The 16854-nt window shown below is 40.9% G+C and overlaps 1 protein-coding gene across 1 annotated transcript in view; it reads left to right on the top strand.

Moving 5' to 3' along the window:
* Positions 1 to 16854, top strand: part of TMED10 (transmembrane p24 trafficking protein 10) — a 41681-nt gene that overhangs the window by 20627 nt on the left and 4200 nt on the right. Inside the window, exons 2-3 of the mRNA XM_044232482.1 lie at positions 2628 to 2739; positions 7448 to 7521. Of these exons, the coding sequence (XP_044088417.1) occupies positions 2628 to 2739; positions 7448 to 7521 (186 nt within the window). The remainder of the gene's footprint in view (positions 1 to 2627; positions 2740 to 7447; positions 7522 to 16854) is intronic.

The following is a 16854-nucleotide window of genomic DNA, read 5'->3' as shown; positions in this document are numbered from 1 at the left end:
CTGTACCGCTCTAGCCTCTTAACCTCTCTTTGTTTCAGTTTCCTGCTATGGAACTTAAGAGAAATAATAGTTCTTACCTCTAGCATTATAATAAAGATGAAATTTAAAATGCATATAAAGCACTTGGCATAGTACTCAAGCTTTAGTAGGTACTCAGTAAATATTTGTTATTAGTATTATGATACTCCTGTATTTTTGTTTTGTGTTTTTCTGGACCCCAGGTCCTCATATTTGTCTTTTCTTCTACCCTGAATGTTTTTATGTCCCTGTTTTTTCCCTTAATTGCAGCTCATCCTTCAAGACTTAGCTCACGGGTCACCTTTGCAGTATACTCCCTGAACCTCCGTATCCCACGGCACCTGTGCTTACCTCTATAGTGCACTTTTTTTTTTTTTTTTAAGATTTTATTTATTTATTTGACAGAGCGAGATCACAAGCAGTCAGAGAGGCAGGCAGAGAGAGAGGAGGAAGCAGGCTCCCTGCTGAGCAGAGAGCCCGATGCGGGCCTCGATCCCAGGACCCTGAGATCATGACCTGAGCTGAAGGCAGCGGCTTAACCCACTGAGCCACCCAGGTGCCCCTCTGTAGTGCACTTTTGATGTTACAGTGAAGTCTCATTTAGACCTTTAAGTTCTTTGAAGACAGAAGCTATCTTACTATCCCTGTATTCCAGCCATTGACAAATTAATGATCCGCCTCATTCATGGCAGAAGATACTTGGGTAATATTACTACAGTTACTTTTAGGGAATTTAGAAAATGTTTCATAAAACCTTTTTTAATTAACCCCTCATTTCAAATTAGTCTAGCAGTGAAAACTATTCTTTTTTTTTTTTAAAGATTTTATTTATTCATTTAAGGGAGAGAGAACACGACCAGGGAGGAGGGGCAGAGGGAGAGGGAGAAACAGGCTCCCTGCAGAGCAGGGAACCCAATGTGGTGAACCTAGGCACCTGAAAACTGTTCTTTAGTTACTATGTTTTTCCCCAAAATGAAATACCTTTATTTCTGACCGTAAATGATACACACCTTTGTAGAAAATCGAAAGAAAAAAGTATAAAGAAGTCATACTACTCAGGAAAAAAACTAGTGTCATTAAAGTGCTTTAAATGCATAAGCTTTTGTGTTCTGCTCAGTTTTGACATTTAAAATCTCACCTATAGAGACACCTGGATGGCTCAGTCAGTTAAGCCGCTGCCTTTGGCTCAGGTCATGATCCCAGGGTCCCTGGATCGAGTCCTACATCGGGCTCCTTGCTCGGCCAAGAGCATGCTTCTTTCTCTGCCTCTGCCTGCCACTCTGCCTGCTTGTGCTCTCAGTCTCTCTCTAAAAAATAAATAAGTAAATAAATTTCAAAAAAATGAAAGTAAGTAAGTAAATAAATAAATAAAATCTCAACTATAAGTGAATCTTACTTTACAGGCAGCATTAGAACATCTAGTTTAAGGAAGCTACTGCTTTTGTGCTCCGTATTGCAAGTAGCTTCCTGTCTTAAATAATGAAGTGTGCCTTCTGCCAGGACAGCCATGAGCCCTAGTAAAGAAGTTGCAATCCAGTGTATCATACTACTGTGTCATTCCCTTGTTTTATATATGACCGTTCACTTACCAGTGTATGCCACATCATCTGCACTTAAACAGGCCATTCTCTGCCAATGGAGCAGTTTCAGTTTGGAGAACTAAAGCTAACAATCTAGAAGAAAGAAATTATCACTGGTAGAAGCCAAGGATGTCTTTTTAAGGACAGATTTCTTGTTTATCCCCCATGTCTTTCTGCCACCCCATTTGACCACTGACATAATTGATGTGAAATTTAGAGTCGATCTTCCAGACTTTCTTTTCCACACATGCCTTCCCTTCTCTTTTTGCATCAGATATCTCATTTCCATTCTCTGCCTCTACCTCTACTTCATCAAAATTTGTTTTATAGAAGAGATGTGTTTGTTTTAAACATATAATGTATTATTTGTTTTAGGGGTACTAGGGGTACAGGTCTGTGATTCGTTGGTCTTACACAATTCACAGCACTCACCATAGCCCATACCTTCCCCACTGTTGATCACACCGCTACCTCTTCCCTGTGAGCCCCCTCCTCCTCTCCAGCAACCTTCAGTTTGTTTCCTGAAACCAAGAGTCTCTTAAGTTTTATCTCCTTGTCTGGTTTTGTCTTGTTTCATTTTTCCCTCCCTTCCCCTGTGATCCTAGAAGACATGTGTTCTTCTGTGTCTTTCTCCTTTTTGTAGTACGTTCTTCTGGTAATTGTCCTCTTCATTTTTGTGACCTGTCTCTTTCTAGGTATTGATACTGGTATACATTTTCTATAGCAAACTTTTGCTAATAAGCCCAATTTATATCAGTTTTATTGCCTTTTTAGTATGGTAAGACATTCAGTAGCAGTGACGTTTTAGCCGTAAGTGTGGTTATATGTATGTTTGAAGGAAAGAAATTTGCTGTATTTGGATTTTATCTTCTAATCCAGTTCCTGTCTTTAAGAATGGACTGAACATAGTCATCATAATGAGAAATAACAACTGTCTTCCTAAACTTTGTTTCTTCCCATTCTCCAGTTTCTATTAAGTTCTCTTTCCAGTGTTATTTGCTTCCTATTCTTACTTACCTTTTATTTTAGATCACAGATTCTGCTGGTCATATTCTATACTCCAAGGAAGATGCAACCAAGGGGAAATTTGCCTTTACCACTGAAGATTATGACATGTTTGAAGTGTGTTTTGAGAGCAAGGGTAAGTAATCAGAGTGTTTCCCCTGGATTAAGTGTCTCCTCTCAAGTTAGAGCATGAACTTTCTCTCTTGGGCCATTTGGAAAAGGAAACTACATTTGTTTATGTCTTTCACACATAAGAGTGAAAGTTGGCTAATCACCTGAGTTCTTCATGTACAGGAGTAGGCATTTCTTCAATGCTGTGACCTATCTGGCTTGAATGATAGAGGCGAATTTCATATAGATGCTGGAATATAATGCATTTATATATATACTAGTGACACATTTTCTCAAGGACTAGAAATAAGGCCTGTCTGACAAACAGTATATGGCAAAGTTAGAAATACTTTTCAGTCTTCAGAGCATTTTCCTAGTTCTGTCTTGGTGTGGATTCTTCTGTGCATCTCAAGGTCAAGACCCCATAGTACTGTTCAGTCTGAATACTTGATGGCTTCTGTGCTTAGTAATGGGTGAAAAGGCAGAGTCCTTTTTACTCCCTATTCATTAGCTTAAAGGACACTAGACTCTAAAAGCTTAATGCGTTTATACTTGTTACATTAGTTGGGACCCTTTTGGGCTGCAGGACGTGAAAACTCAAAGTGTCTTAAAGAAAAAGAAGAGAGAGATCGTTGGACTCTCTGAACTGGGGAGTTTGCAGTGTGGTGCTGACCTCAGGCACAGCTGCATCTTGGTGTTTTAACAGTGTCATTGGAACTCTACCTCTCAGTGTTTCCTTTCCTTGCCTCCATTTAATTTTAGTCTCGGGCTTCTTCTGTGTAGTAGCAAAAGGACTTCTGCCAGTTTTACATTTGTAGAATATTCAGAACATAGGATCCTGGAAGAAGAGCGAGCACCTTTGCTAACAGTGTCAGTAGATTGATTCCCTTCCGGGGACGGCAGACAAACCAGCTGCTTTTGACAGTTCATCAAGAATTGACTCCCTTGATCTAAAGTTGGTCAGTTTAGCCTAAAAGCTAACAGAGTTTGCCAGAAGTAAATGGGCGAATAGATGAAAATTTTTTTAAAATTAAAGGATTTTAATGGTGATTTCATCACTGATATCCTTCTGTCTGCTCCCACTGGTGCCAGTTCCAGGATGTCTCAACTATATTCTAGACATTTCCATATGGTTGTGCCACTCTTTCCTCAAAAACCAAGTGTCTCAGACTGTGTTCACAAGCCTCCCTTTCAAACGAATTCCCCCTCTTACTAGTGTTAACTACCTCACATTTTGAAGTTATTCTTGCCTTTTTCAGCCTGTCATTGAGTTATACTGATACTTCTTTCAGAATATCTTCTGTGTCTGTATCTGTCACCACACAAATGTGAATTCTTTTAAATCATGGATTGTGTTGGGGCGCCTGGGTGGCTCCGTGGGTTAAGTGGCTGCTCTTGATTTTGGCTCAGGTCATGAGTGATCTCAGGCCTGGGATCGAGCCCTGCGTTGGGCTCCGTGCTGGACATGGAGCCTGCGTAAGATTTTCTATCTCCCTCTCCCCCTGTTGTACCCCCCAAATACATATGTGTGTATATATATGTGTAAATGTATACACACAATAGTATAGTCAGCACTCAATTTCTAGTTTCATTTATATTGATATGGAAACAAGATACCTTGTAGTCTTTGGGGTAGCTTTTAAGAAATTGTCCATTTGGGGCGCCTGGGTGGCTCAGTGGGTTAAAGCCTCTGTCTTTGGCTCAGGTCATGATCCCAGGGTCCTGGGATGGAGCCCAGTATAGGGCTCTCTGCTCAGCGGGGAACCTGCTTCCTCCTCTCTCTCTCTCTCTCTCTCTCTCTCTGCCTACTTATGATCTCTGTCAAATAAATAAATAAAATCTTTAAAAAAGAAAGAAAGAAAGAAAGAAATTGTCCATTTGACAGAGAAATGCAGAGAAGTTTGGTGTTTGTTTTGTTTTGTTTTTAACAAAAAGGACCCTTTAGGGCCGTGATGTCAGCTAAGGGCCTAAGCTAGCCGGTCTGTTCAAGAGACCCTATGGTCTAGACTGAGAATAGCCAGAGGTCTGTGGTTTCATGGTTTCACTTGTGTTTGAATAATGCTAATACTGTGCTGTGGCAACAGAGAGATGCTGGGAAGAGTCTGTTAAGAAGAAAATATTTTCATCTTTTGGGCCGGGTGGGGTTGTAAGCTGATTCAGTTTCATAATTTTTTAAATGAGGAAGGAGAAGCAAAAATCTGCACTGCATCTGTTATTGGCCAGTGCTGTGATCACGATTACGCATTGGATTTGAGAGAAGAGATCTCCCTCTCTGGGTGCCACTTTTTGTTTTGTTTTGCAGACTGACTGGTTTAATGCTCAGAAGGCATCTGTGACTTAGTTTTTTAGTCCTACCTAAGTAGTGTTATTTCTGTTGCTTTCTCTTTCTCTCTCTTTTTTTTAATTTATATTTTTAAAAGATTTATTTTTATTTATTTTTGAATATTTTGTTTATTTATTTGACAGAGAGACAGCAAGAGAGGGAATATTAACAGATGGAGCGGAAGAGGGAGAAGCAGGCCCCCTGCTGAGCAGGGAGCCTGATGCAGGGCTCAATTCCCAGATCTTGAGATCATGACTGAGCTGAAGGCAGACACCCAAACTGAGCCACCCAAGCACCCCAAGATTTTTATTTGCTTATTTGTCTCAGAGAGAGACGGAGCATAAGCAGGGGGAATGGCAGACAGATGGAGAAGCAGGCTCCCTGCTGACCAAAGAGCCTGTACGGGAGTCAGTCCCAGGATCCTGGGATCATGACCTAAGCTGAAGGCAGATGCTTAACCATCTGAGCCACACAGGCGCCCCTGATGTGCATTTTTTTTAAAGATTTTAATTTTATTTTTAAGTAATCTCTTAACACCCAACGTGGGGCTCAAACTCAACCCAAGACCAAGAGCCACATGTGCTACCAACTGAGTCAACCGGGCGCCCCTCTGTTGCTTTCAGGTTGATCCTTCTAATCTGTCTAAAAGAACTTCTTAACTGTCTTTTAAACATCCATACTCATTTCAGTGTTTGAGCCCTTGCCTGTGCTTTTTTGTCCTTTGCCTAGAGTACATTGTCCTTGACTTCAGGTGCTCTCTCTATTTAGTAAAGTCTGTCCACAGCTACTCCATAGCTGGGATTATCTGAACCGTTTTTTTCCTCTTCAGATTTTTACTGCTTTGCATTTGGATCGTAGCTCTTACGCATGCTTGTCTTAGATCCCCATCGAATTATTTGAAGGCAGAGATTGTAATTCAGTCACCTAGTGTGTTCTCACTGAGTAGTTATTGAATTGACTTCAGTCAGTTTCAGAAGCTTCAAGACGCAGAGTGTAGTACTATTCTCTCTGGCTTGTAGCTTGGGAGAACTCCCTTGCTTAAGTGGCACTGTTGCCCTAAACTCCTAATTCCATGTAGGCAGGGTTTTAAAAAAGAATTTATTTATGTATTTTATTGTCAGAGAGAGAGAGAGAGAGAGAATTGTCAGAGAGAGAGAGAGAGCGTGTGGGAGCACACAAGCAGGGGGAGTGGCAGGCAGAGGTAGAAGCAGGCTCTGAGCCTGACAGGATGTCCCGGGACTCTGGGATCATGATCTGAGCCAAAGGCAGACGCTTCATCAAATGAGCCACTCAAGTGCCCCCCATGGAGGCAGTTTTCTTTTTTCTTTTTTTTTTTTTTTAATTTTATTTATTTATTTGAGAGAGAGAGACAGTGAGAGAGAGCATGAGCGAGGAGAAGGTCAGAGAGCGAAGCAGACTCCCCATGGAGCTGGGAGCCCGATGTGGGACTCGATCCAGGGACTCCAGGATCACGCCCTGAGCCGAAGGCAGTCGTCCAACCAACTGAGCCACCCAGGCGTCCCTGGAGGCAGTTTTCTATTTCACAGATAATTACGTGAATTCGTGGGGACTGGGGCTGAGCAGTTTTCTGGGACTCTTGACTTTTTTTAATCTCTCCTACCTGTTGATTAATCTGATTAAATTCTTTTTTGATCAAGCTGAATCAGTTTACCTTTTCTAATATGAGCCTAGCTCTGTTGGCATTCCTGTCCCAAATAGACATTTCTCTTTCTAAGTAGCGTCCCTGAAAATTGTACTCTTCTTTACAAGTGTTCTTCTTGGGCTGTTCTCTTTTAAGTGTTTTGTGGGTCCTATAACATTTTACCGACCTACTGAAATGTCCTTACATTGAACCAAAAGGCTTGAATTAAAGTGGAGTATTAGCTAAATTCTGTGATGTTTTCAGTACTCCTGTTTCTGTTAAGTAAATCCAAGCTTAGCATATACGCCATAATCCTTTTTTTCAAAATTTGACAGGGCACTCTTTTCAGATGTGGAAACATACCTTTCAGTCTTAGTTGGTGCCCACTACCTATTGGTCTATATGCCACTCAGTTTTATACTGTTTTGACTTGACTTTTATTTCCTAATCCAGTAAGCCTCTACGTTGTCTCTTCTGCTCTTCTGTCCCTGTGCAGTACCAGCTGCAGTGTCTTGTGTCCTGCCGGCTCAGAGATGTTTGCCAGCAGCATGTTCTCGTTGCTTTCCGGCACCCTACACAGATAGAGGCTTTGTCTGGAATGCTTGTGATTTTAGCCAGAGCCAGGAATTTTCTGCAGCTGAGTAGGGGGAGGAGTTGTGGCTGTTTCCCTCTATTGAGAGGGTAGGGGTTAGAGAGAGGGAGGGTGGGTGGGTGATTTCCCGGAATTTTAAATATTCTACACAATGAATCTTTTGATTTCTTTCTCAGGAACAGGGCGGATACCTGATCAACTCGTGATTCTAGACATGAAGCACGGAGTGGAGGCGAAAAATTATGAAGAGGTATGTCCTGCTCTAACAGCCAGTAGTAATGTGCTGTGCTATGAGGCTTCTGTGACCCAGTCAGGCCAATTGGCTGTGCTTTGCCCAGAAGGCTTTTGTTTTCTCAGTAGTCATGTGACAACCAGCTACAATCTTATTGATACAAAAAGTTGTGTTAACAGCCTTGAACAATAATTCTGGCTGTGGCTTCAGCCAAATGACTGAACCAACTACCCCATAGACAGTGTTGGTGTGTAGGGACACCTGCGTGGCTCAGTCTGCCTTCAACTCAGGTCATGATCTCAGGGCCCTGGGATTGAGCCCCATGTTGGGCTCCCTGTTCAGTGGAGAGTCGCCTTCTCCCTCTCCTTCTCCTCCTCCCCCTGCTTGTAGGTATACTTTCTCTCTCTTTCTTTCTCTCAAATAAATAAAACCTTTTAAAAATCCCCAAAGCCACAAGAACTATTTAAGACTGGAGGATTGGTCTTTACAGAAAGTTGAGTGTTTTTACCCAGATCAGATAAATTACAACAGGACCTGAAGGTATGAAGAAGAGGTGGGGGACAGGAAATGTAAATGTTTTTTTAAAGAACGTAAACTAAATAGAAGAAAGTTGATTTAAGTGATTTGAGAGAATTTTCTGGGACTGGTGGACCCACAGAAAGTTGCTCCATCTTTGGTCAGGACTTGGGAGGGAAATGTCCTAAAATGGAAGAAGATTGGAAGTGACCGGCTAATTCTTCAACAGGAAGTAGCAGGACAACAATTGCAGCTCAAGTCTTTCCTCTTTTTCATAGTTCACATGTCCAGGAGAAGAACACAAGGCTGAGTTACTTGTAGGTGATCAACAGGAGGGAGGGAGGCGCTAGAGGTAGTGAATGGAAGATAGTTCCTCGTAGAGACTTTGAATTGCTTTGTTTCTGTGTCTGAGCTGGTTTAGTTAAAAAACAGAAAGAAAGCAAGAGAGCCTCTTTATTTGATGAAATGAAGAGTAAATTGAAATAATCCTTTTTAAACTTTGACGGTTGAGGGCAATCTTTATTATATTTAAATAAGATGTTGTAAAAATGCTATTATAAGGTAAAGAGAAAACCTTGTTGCAGTTATGCTGAGGTAGAAGATGATTTTCAGTTTTCGATGACTGCTGCTGTCTTCTTAACCTGACACCGCTCTCTAAGCCAGCGTGCGTTGTTACACCAGAAATTTTACCTGTTGTAACTTTTTCCTCCTGATACGATGGCTGCCATTATATTAAGTAATAGGGCACTTGATAAGACATTAAATACCATTTTCCCCTCTAAAACAGAGGGCATTTTTGTGAGTTTACATGGAAAATGATGTGGACATCTCTGTCACAAAGCATGTTAGAACTCCTGTTCCTCCTGGAATGTCTACCATCCTTGGACTTTGTTGACATTGGGGAAGGGCTTTTATCTTTCCTGACCTTCTGCTTAACCCAAGAGGGGAATCCCTAGCAGAAAGGAAACATAGCACTTCCTTTGCCTGCTTCCTGCTTTGGAAGTCTGGCACGTCTTAAGCGTCCTTACGCACATAGTTACAACACAGCTCTAAATTCTGTTTCTTAACCAAGAAACTAACTCCTGCTACTACTCTTTTTGGCGATCTTACCACCAGCCAGTCCCCGCCCCACCAAAAGCAAACTGAGGCAGAGAAGTGGTTTCAACACAGGCCAAAAGCAGCCCTTTCCTCAGTCAGTGGCTAGGCTCCCTTGAATCTTGCTTAGAAATAGCTGTTACTTGTCTCTCAGCAAATGCCTGTGACAAGAACATGAATAATAGAAACACTTGTTCTTTGGTTAATTACCAGAGAGCACTGAGTGTATGTAGAGGTTCTGAGGCATTTAATTTCAGGCCCTTGAAGTAATAGCTTTTATCTCCAGAGGATTTGGGCCTATTGGTATAACCATTTTCTTTGGGGAGGTGGCACATTTCTTTAAGTTTCTCCCTCGCAGTTGTGGGCTTCATGATTCTAAAGTCCCTTGTGATTTTGTAAAATTGAATAGTAGTCAGTGTTTCAGTAGCTGGGCCAGAGGGCTCCAGTGCCTGCTAAATTGTTACAGAGGATTTACTTAATCAGTGCATGTGAAGTTAGTATGTAAACAGTACAAATGTAAGATGATATTCAGAAGCTGGAATGGTTGTCCTGTTATAAAGAAGCATAGAGTCTTGTAGTTTGAATTCTTTAAAGAGTTTAGAATGCTTATGTCCTCAGAAATAAAGCACTTTTGATTTCCTGTGTTGAATTTTAAGGACCTTTCACCACTGTCTTTGCCCATGGTTGGGGGTGGGAGGGGGCACATCTCTTTAGAGTCGGTATGTGAATTGAGCCAGTATTTTTTTTTTTTTTTTTTTGAGTTCGTGGTCTGTGGAACTAGAGCAGCTGCTTAGGAGAACTAATTGTCTGATCCTGCAGTTGCGGAAATGAAGGTAGTAACTATCCCATGAAGAAGGAGCTATCTGACCCATCCTCTAACTCTGGGGCAGTTTATGTCCCTTCTTGATGTGGATGTCCGCATTTTCAGCACAACTCAAATCCTGTTGTGCCTGTGAGTTCTGTTAGTGTGTCATTTGCTGTCAACGTGTATACCAAAAACCGTTGCCCTTGTTGGAGCAACAGCTGAAGACTTTCCAGAAGTTCTACTTTTTTTGAGTGCCCTTAGGGAGGAAGAACTCTGGTTCTGTGTACTAGCTCCAAAATACTTCTCTCAACATGAGCTAAATGGAATAACGTATGGGCAAGGAACCGGACCCTTAGTTTGGTTAGTTCAGTAGATTTTGCTCCCTTTGCCTACCCTTTCTGAAAACTCTGATAAAGTAAATGAGATCATGCTAAATTCCATATAACCCTAAGATTGGCGATATAGTCTGGCCGTATGTTGGCACATTCTTGACCTTTTGAGCTTCTGTGAAGAGGCTTGTGATTCACATATCTCCCCACACAAGTAGACTTGTCTTTGGCTGAGGTCTGCCTTCTTTATCTTCATTATGGAGACTAGATGATCTCCGCTGTTACTCTTCTAAAATTTGGGGGGCTCTGGTGGGGAGTGTGGAGGTGACAGCAATTTGACTGAAATTGGCTTACCCCAAGAAGCTTCTCTTGAGTTTCAGTGCTCTACCAAGGAAAACAATCCAATAATTCTCTATACAGAGTACGGTTTCATGTGTGTTTTAAGAAGTTTTTCAGAGAACGTTTCCTTGGTGTAATTACATAGAACTCTGAATTCTAGGTTCAAGTCATCACTAGGGCAGTGGAAGATTTGGATATGGCTTAAGAAGGGTAATTTGGGGGGCGCCTGGGTGGCTCAGTGGATTAAGCCGCTGCCTTCGGCTCGGGTCATGATCTCGGTGTCCTGGGATCGAGCCCCACATCGGGCTCTTTGCTTGGCGGGAGCCTGCTTCTCTCTCTCTCTCTCTGCCTGACTCTCCGCCTGCTTGTGATCTCTCTCTCTGTCAAATAAATAAATAAAATCTTTAAAAAAAAAGAAGGGTAATTTGGGGGCGCCTGGGTCTCAGTGGGTTGGGGCCTCTGCCTTCGGCTTAGGTCATGGTCCCAGGGTCCTGGGAACGAGCCCGTGTCAGGCTGTCTGCTCGGCAGGGAGCCTGCTTCCCTCTCTCTCTGCCTGCCTCTGCCTACTTCTGATCTCTGTCTGTCAAATAAATAAATAAAATAAAATAAAAAGAAGGGTAATTTCACGTATTTTTGGAAATATGCAGGGAAAAGCTTTCTGAATTGCAGCTTTTCCAAGCAGTCCTGACCACCACAGATGAGAGATAGCATGGTAGGGAAGACTTTCTCCTGAGCACTAGTCAGAGTAGATGCAGAGTGCTCTGAAGAAGCCTTGCTTTGGGACACCAACAACACTTATTAATCTCCTATGAGAAACTTGGCTCCTCTGAAGAAGGCATCAAATGGGGATGCTGCACAAAGTATACATTGTGTGAGTTCAGGGGCCAGACTAGCTGGGGAAAAAACAATGTGACTATGACAATGTATGATTATTAATTATGTGGCACGGTCTGAGTGTTGTAGGACTTTAGGAAAGAGGGAGTTGGTGTTGACGGAAGTGGTTAAAGGAAGCTTCATGGTTAAGGCTTGAAAGGAAGGATTTGGGTACACTGAGCAGATAGATAGGCTTTTGGAAGTCAAAGGTATGATTTTGCTTGCATTTTACAGCAGCAGAACTTTGCAATTCTGATGCTGAATAAATGCTCTGGTGACCTTGTCTAGGCATTCAAGAAACCGTGGATCTGCTAGGCCTGGTGTTCACCCAGTGGACTTGATAACTGCGGAAACTTCAGTTTCATTTGTCAAATGAACTCCTTTGTAGCTCTAGTACTCTTCATTGACTGGCCATTGTACAGTTTACAGGGGGAATGCTACCCTCTAGTGGACAACCTCTGGTATATAACGTCAAGTAGGCTTTGCTTTCATCAAGCTGTTGGCAAAATACAGATCACCCTTCCAGCCTAAGGAGAGAGAAGTAAGTAGACTGGGATAATGGCGTGCCGGCATGAAACAAGCATAATTTCACATTCTTACAGACAGTTTGAACATTAAATCACACATTTTAGGAAGAGCAGAACAATAGACAGTGAGGATTTTTTTTTTTTAAGATTTTATTTATTTGACAGAGAACACAAGTAGGCACAGAGGCAGGCAGAGAGAGAGAGAGAAGCAGGCTCTGCACTGAGCAGAGAGCCTGATGTGGGGCTCGATCCCAGGGTCCTGGGATCATGACCTGGGCCGAAGGCAGAGGCTTTAACCCGCTGAGCCACCCAGGCACCCCGACAGTGAGGATTTTTGATACAGATGTTCTTGTTATCTTTTTGTACTGACTGTGATAAAAGTCTTGATGATACTCATTGAATACTTAGTCCTGGGCAAGCGAAGAGGGTCTTCCTGAGAATAGTGATGACAGTTTGCGTAACATTTTTATTCTCTTAGTCTGTAACAATTAAAATAATAGCAGCATGAAACCAGGGAAGTTTGACTAATAAACTGGACAACTTACCCAGATCCTTGTGGCCTAATGCAGCTTGATCACTTTACCTTTGATCCAGAAAAAACTTACTGGAGTCTGCTAGTCTCCTTCATCAACTTTTATTACCTTTAGAATAAAATATAAATTCAGACTTGGATTCCAGTCTCCACTCCCATCAAGCTCTGAGAACTTGGGCAAGTTATTTAACACTTTGAATCTTAATTTACTCATCTGAAAATTTTAGGGATAATAATATTCACCTTATATAGGGTTATGAGGATTAAGCAAGATTATAAGGGATAAAATATATACACATTGTGGATATATACTGATAGATCTAATTCTTTATACTACTTTCTTCATCCTCTGCTCAGTTGAGTTCCCCCTGAATTTTTGAGCATTATATTTGCAATTACCATTCACCCTCCCCCAGGAATGGGTGTGTGTTGAGTACTCGCACACGCACACACAGATCAGACAATGTACAATCTAAACAAGGTCTGCCCGCAGTGTCCTCCCTCCGTGTTTTGGTTTGCAAGTTCCCCTCAGCCTTGAATGTCTTTCTCTCTCATCTCTTTGAAAATCCTGCGGCATTTGTGAGACCCACCTCCCCCACTTCCTGTTAAGCTTTCCTTTATCCTTGCAGCTATGATTAATCTTGGGCTGTTTTCTTTCCTTTTCACTTTTAATGTGTGCCTGTGTTGTAGAAGTTAATATATAATGCCTTATATTATGGTTATAGCTTTTTATATGAGCCTCCCTACCAGACTATGAGCTTTTTAGGAGCAGAGATCATCATTTATCTTTGTTCCTTGCACATAGTAAGCACTCAAGAAAGCACTGTGGTTAGGGTCTTAAAATGTTTTTTTTTTAAAGACCACTTTGTACATTTTTTTTTTTTAATCTCTAGGGGTAGACTAAATGTAAATATAAATCCATTATTACTGTTACTTTCCATTGAGTATCCACGATGTGTTAGATGGTTGGAATAGAAAGTTGGTTTTCAACATTGTTTTAGTCTCTTGGCAGTTCTTTAACTTTCCTAGATTTAAAATTAATATCAAGTAAATAAAGCTGTTTGTTAGGCAGAGATGTGTTTTAGGGAAAGAGACCTTCATCCCACTCATAGAAGGCTGAAAATAATTTACCAAATTAAGGAAAGGGTTGAGTAAGGGTTATTTCTTTCTTTCTTTTTTTTTTTTTTTTTTTTTTTTGGTAAGGGTTATTTCATTGAGGAAATAACATCAACAGCATTTCCAACATCAGGAAAATGGGAATTGGGCTGTTTGGTTATGAGTAGAACTAGAGTTTGGAGTAGGGCCTCTACTGGAAAAAAGTTGGGGAATTGAATGACTAAGTAAACAATGGCCTGTAGGCAGTATGGAATCCTTGGTAGCAGTTAAGAAGAACAGGTGAATCTATAAGCACGGAAAGATCTTATTAAATGAAAAAAAGTAAGCTGTGGACAATGTGTGCAGTAAGACCCTCATTAATAAATATGTTTTTAATTGTGTGTTTCTGTGTACATTTATATGCACACCAAAGCATAAATAGCGTGTATCTTTCTAGCAAGGTCTAGAAAGATACACACCAAATGCATGACCATGGTTACCTTTGAGAAGGAATGTGTGAGTAATGGAAATTGAGGAGCCATGTGAAGAAGGTAGGCTTTTTGTTTTTATTCCCTTTGCTTCTGAACAGTTGACATGTGTAGCAAGAGAGCATGTTTATGTGTTGCTTGTACAACAAAGAAATAAATGAAACATCAGAAAAGGAAAGGATTGGGAGCAGGATTTTTGGTCTGTAATCTACAAAGGCCATCCTGAATACCAAGTTTACTCGGTTTTTCAGGTTTTAGGGCATTTCAGGTTTTAGGCATTTGGCCTATTGTCATTTAACAAAAAAGGTGAGGAGGATTAGAAGTAGTCTTCTATATATATATATATATATATATATATATTTTTTTTTTTTTTTTTTTTTTTTTTTTTTTTTAAGAATATTTTCAGGGGCGCCTGGGTGGCTTAGTTGGTTAAGCTTCTGCTATCAGCTCAGGTCAGGATTGCAGGGTTCTGTTGGGCTCCTTGCTTAGCGGGGAGCCTGTTTAATCCCTCTCCCTCTGTGGCTCCCCCTGCTTGTGCTTGCTTCCCCTCCCCTTCAAATAAATAAAATCTTTAAAATAAAGAATATTTTCAGCTGGCAGAGGCATGGCCATAGTTTCATTTCCAGTTCTTTTTGCAAGTTTCTATTTAGAGAACCCTAAATCATTTGTTGCTAAAGGAATTTCATGCCATTGTTTTTATACTATCTCATTCAGGAAGCTTTGGAGGTAACAGTATAAACCAGGAGGGAAAATGTTAAACAGGCGAAAGCTGAGCTTATAATATATATCTTGTATTGATATCTTTTCCCTGGGGAATTTTTTTGCTCTGTGGCTCTATACAAGATGAACAGGTACGTATTCTAAAGTAATGACAAAATTTGGCATTTGGGCATTAAGCTAGGAGAGTTAGCTAAATGCATTAACTAACCATTAGTTAAATGTTATAGTCCGTTAGCTTCATTCTGTTTCTAGCTGTCAGTCATGTCATTTATTCTAAGTCAACACTTTACGAATGTAAGAAAATGTACATCTAGTCTAAGAAAACTTAGGTGGATCATTGTAGAGTCATCACACTTTATGTACCTTATTTAAATATAAGCTTAAGGAATGCCTGTGTGGCTCAGTTGGTTAAATGACTGCCTTTGGCTCAGGTCATGATCCCAGGGTCCTGGGATCGAGTCCCACATCAGAGTCATCTTCTCTCTCTCCCTCTGCCTGCCACTCGGCCTGCGTGTGCTCTCTCTTTCTCAAATAAATAAATAAAGTCTTTAAAAATATATAAATAAATAAATACTTAATTTTTATATCCACATTCTAACAGCAATTTCTAGTTTTATTTTAAGTGACTTTTTAAATGTTTTTTCTAAGATTTTACTTACTCATTTGAAAGAGAAAGAGAGGCAAAGAGAGCACAAGCAGGGGGAGAGGCAGAGGGAGAAGGAGAAGCAGACTCCCCACTGAACTGGGAGCCAGATGTGGGGCTTGATTCCAGGACCTGGAGATCTCAGACTGAGCCGAAGACAGATGCTTAATCATCTGAGCCACCCAGGTTTCCCCAAATAACTTTAATTTTCAGTAACTTCACATGTTCAGTGCAGAATGTAGATGAGCAAAGAGAGCATAAGAACACCGTTAAACTCTTCCTATTCATCCCATGTTAACTGCTGTTAACATTAACTGAAAAAGAACAAAGAAGGTGAATTGGACAAAAGAGAAGAAAAGGTAGGGAGTTCTATAGAGAACATAAAATAAATAGAGAGTAAAGTAGATACAGAAAAAAATTTTTAAAGATTTTATTTATTTATTTGAGGTAGAGTGAGAGAGAGCATGAGCAGGGGAGCAGAGGGAAAGGGAGAAGCAGAATCCCCACTGAGCAGAGAGCACGACGCGGGGCTCCATCCTAGGACCTCGGGATCATGATCTGAGCTGAAGGCAGACGCTTAACTGAGCCATCAGGCACCCACAGAAAAAGAATTTTTGATGAATTCTCTATGTAGAAAAGATCTAAGAGCAACTGGTATATGAGTTTTAAGATCTAGAAAACTCTGGTGGTATATCCTCATTTTAAAAGTAAATCAGAGTCTTAGATTGATAGGAAAAAAAAACAAAAATAGAATAATGAAATCTTTGCTTTTGTCATATCTGCCTTTAGTTACTAGGTGGTACTCTTGGAGGTTTCACAGTGGTCTAGGCTGAGAAAGGAAAACAGTTCATTCCTTTCTCACATCCTGCCTTCTTTAGCATACAGGGAAGTCCTCGGAGATTTCTTTTGATAACTGGCTATGTAATTCTTTAAAAAAAAAAAAATGTAGTGTTTTTTTGTTTTTGCCTTTTTTGTTTTTTGGTTTTTTAGCAAAGCTAGGATTCATCTGGGCTCTGGAGCTCCAATATAAACCCTAAAGCTATTGTGGAATTTAAAGGAGCAAACCAGAATTCTCTAATTTTATAGTTTGAGTTGTTATCGTTTGAGTTGTTATCGTGATGTTATAGTTACATATACTCTCATTCCTGTGCATTGTGTATTGGGAATTTGGAGGTTTTCTTTTAAAATCACGTCTGACTCGGGGCGCCTGGGTGGCTCAGTGGGTTAAGCCGCTGCCTTCGGCTCAGGTCATGATCTCAGGTTCCTGGGATCGAGTCCCGCATCGCTGCTCAGCAGGGAGCCTGCTTCCTCCTCTCTCTCTCTCTCTCTGCCTGCCTCTATGCCTACTTGTGATCTCTCTCTGTCAAATAAATAAATAAAAAATCTTTA

This window comes from Neovison vison, chromosome 13 (assembly GCF_020171115.1).
Source record: "Neovison vison isolate M4711 chromosome 13, ASM_NN_V1, whole genome shotgun sequence".
NCBI classification, from domain to species: domain Eukaryota; kingdom Metazoa; phylum Chordata; class Mammalia; order Carnivora; family Mustelidae; genus Neogale; species Neogale vison.
The sequence above is the reverse complement of the archived record's forward strand: the minus strand, read 5'-3'. Positions and strand labels throughout refer to the sequence as shown.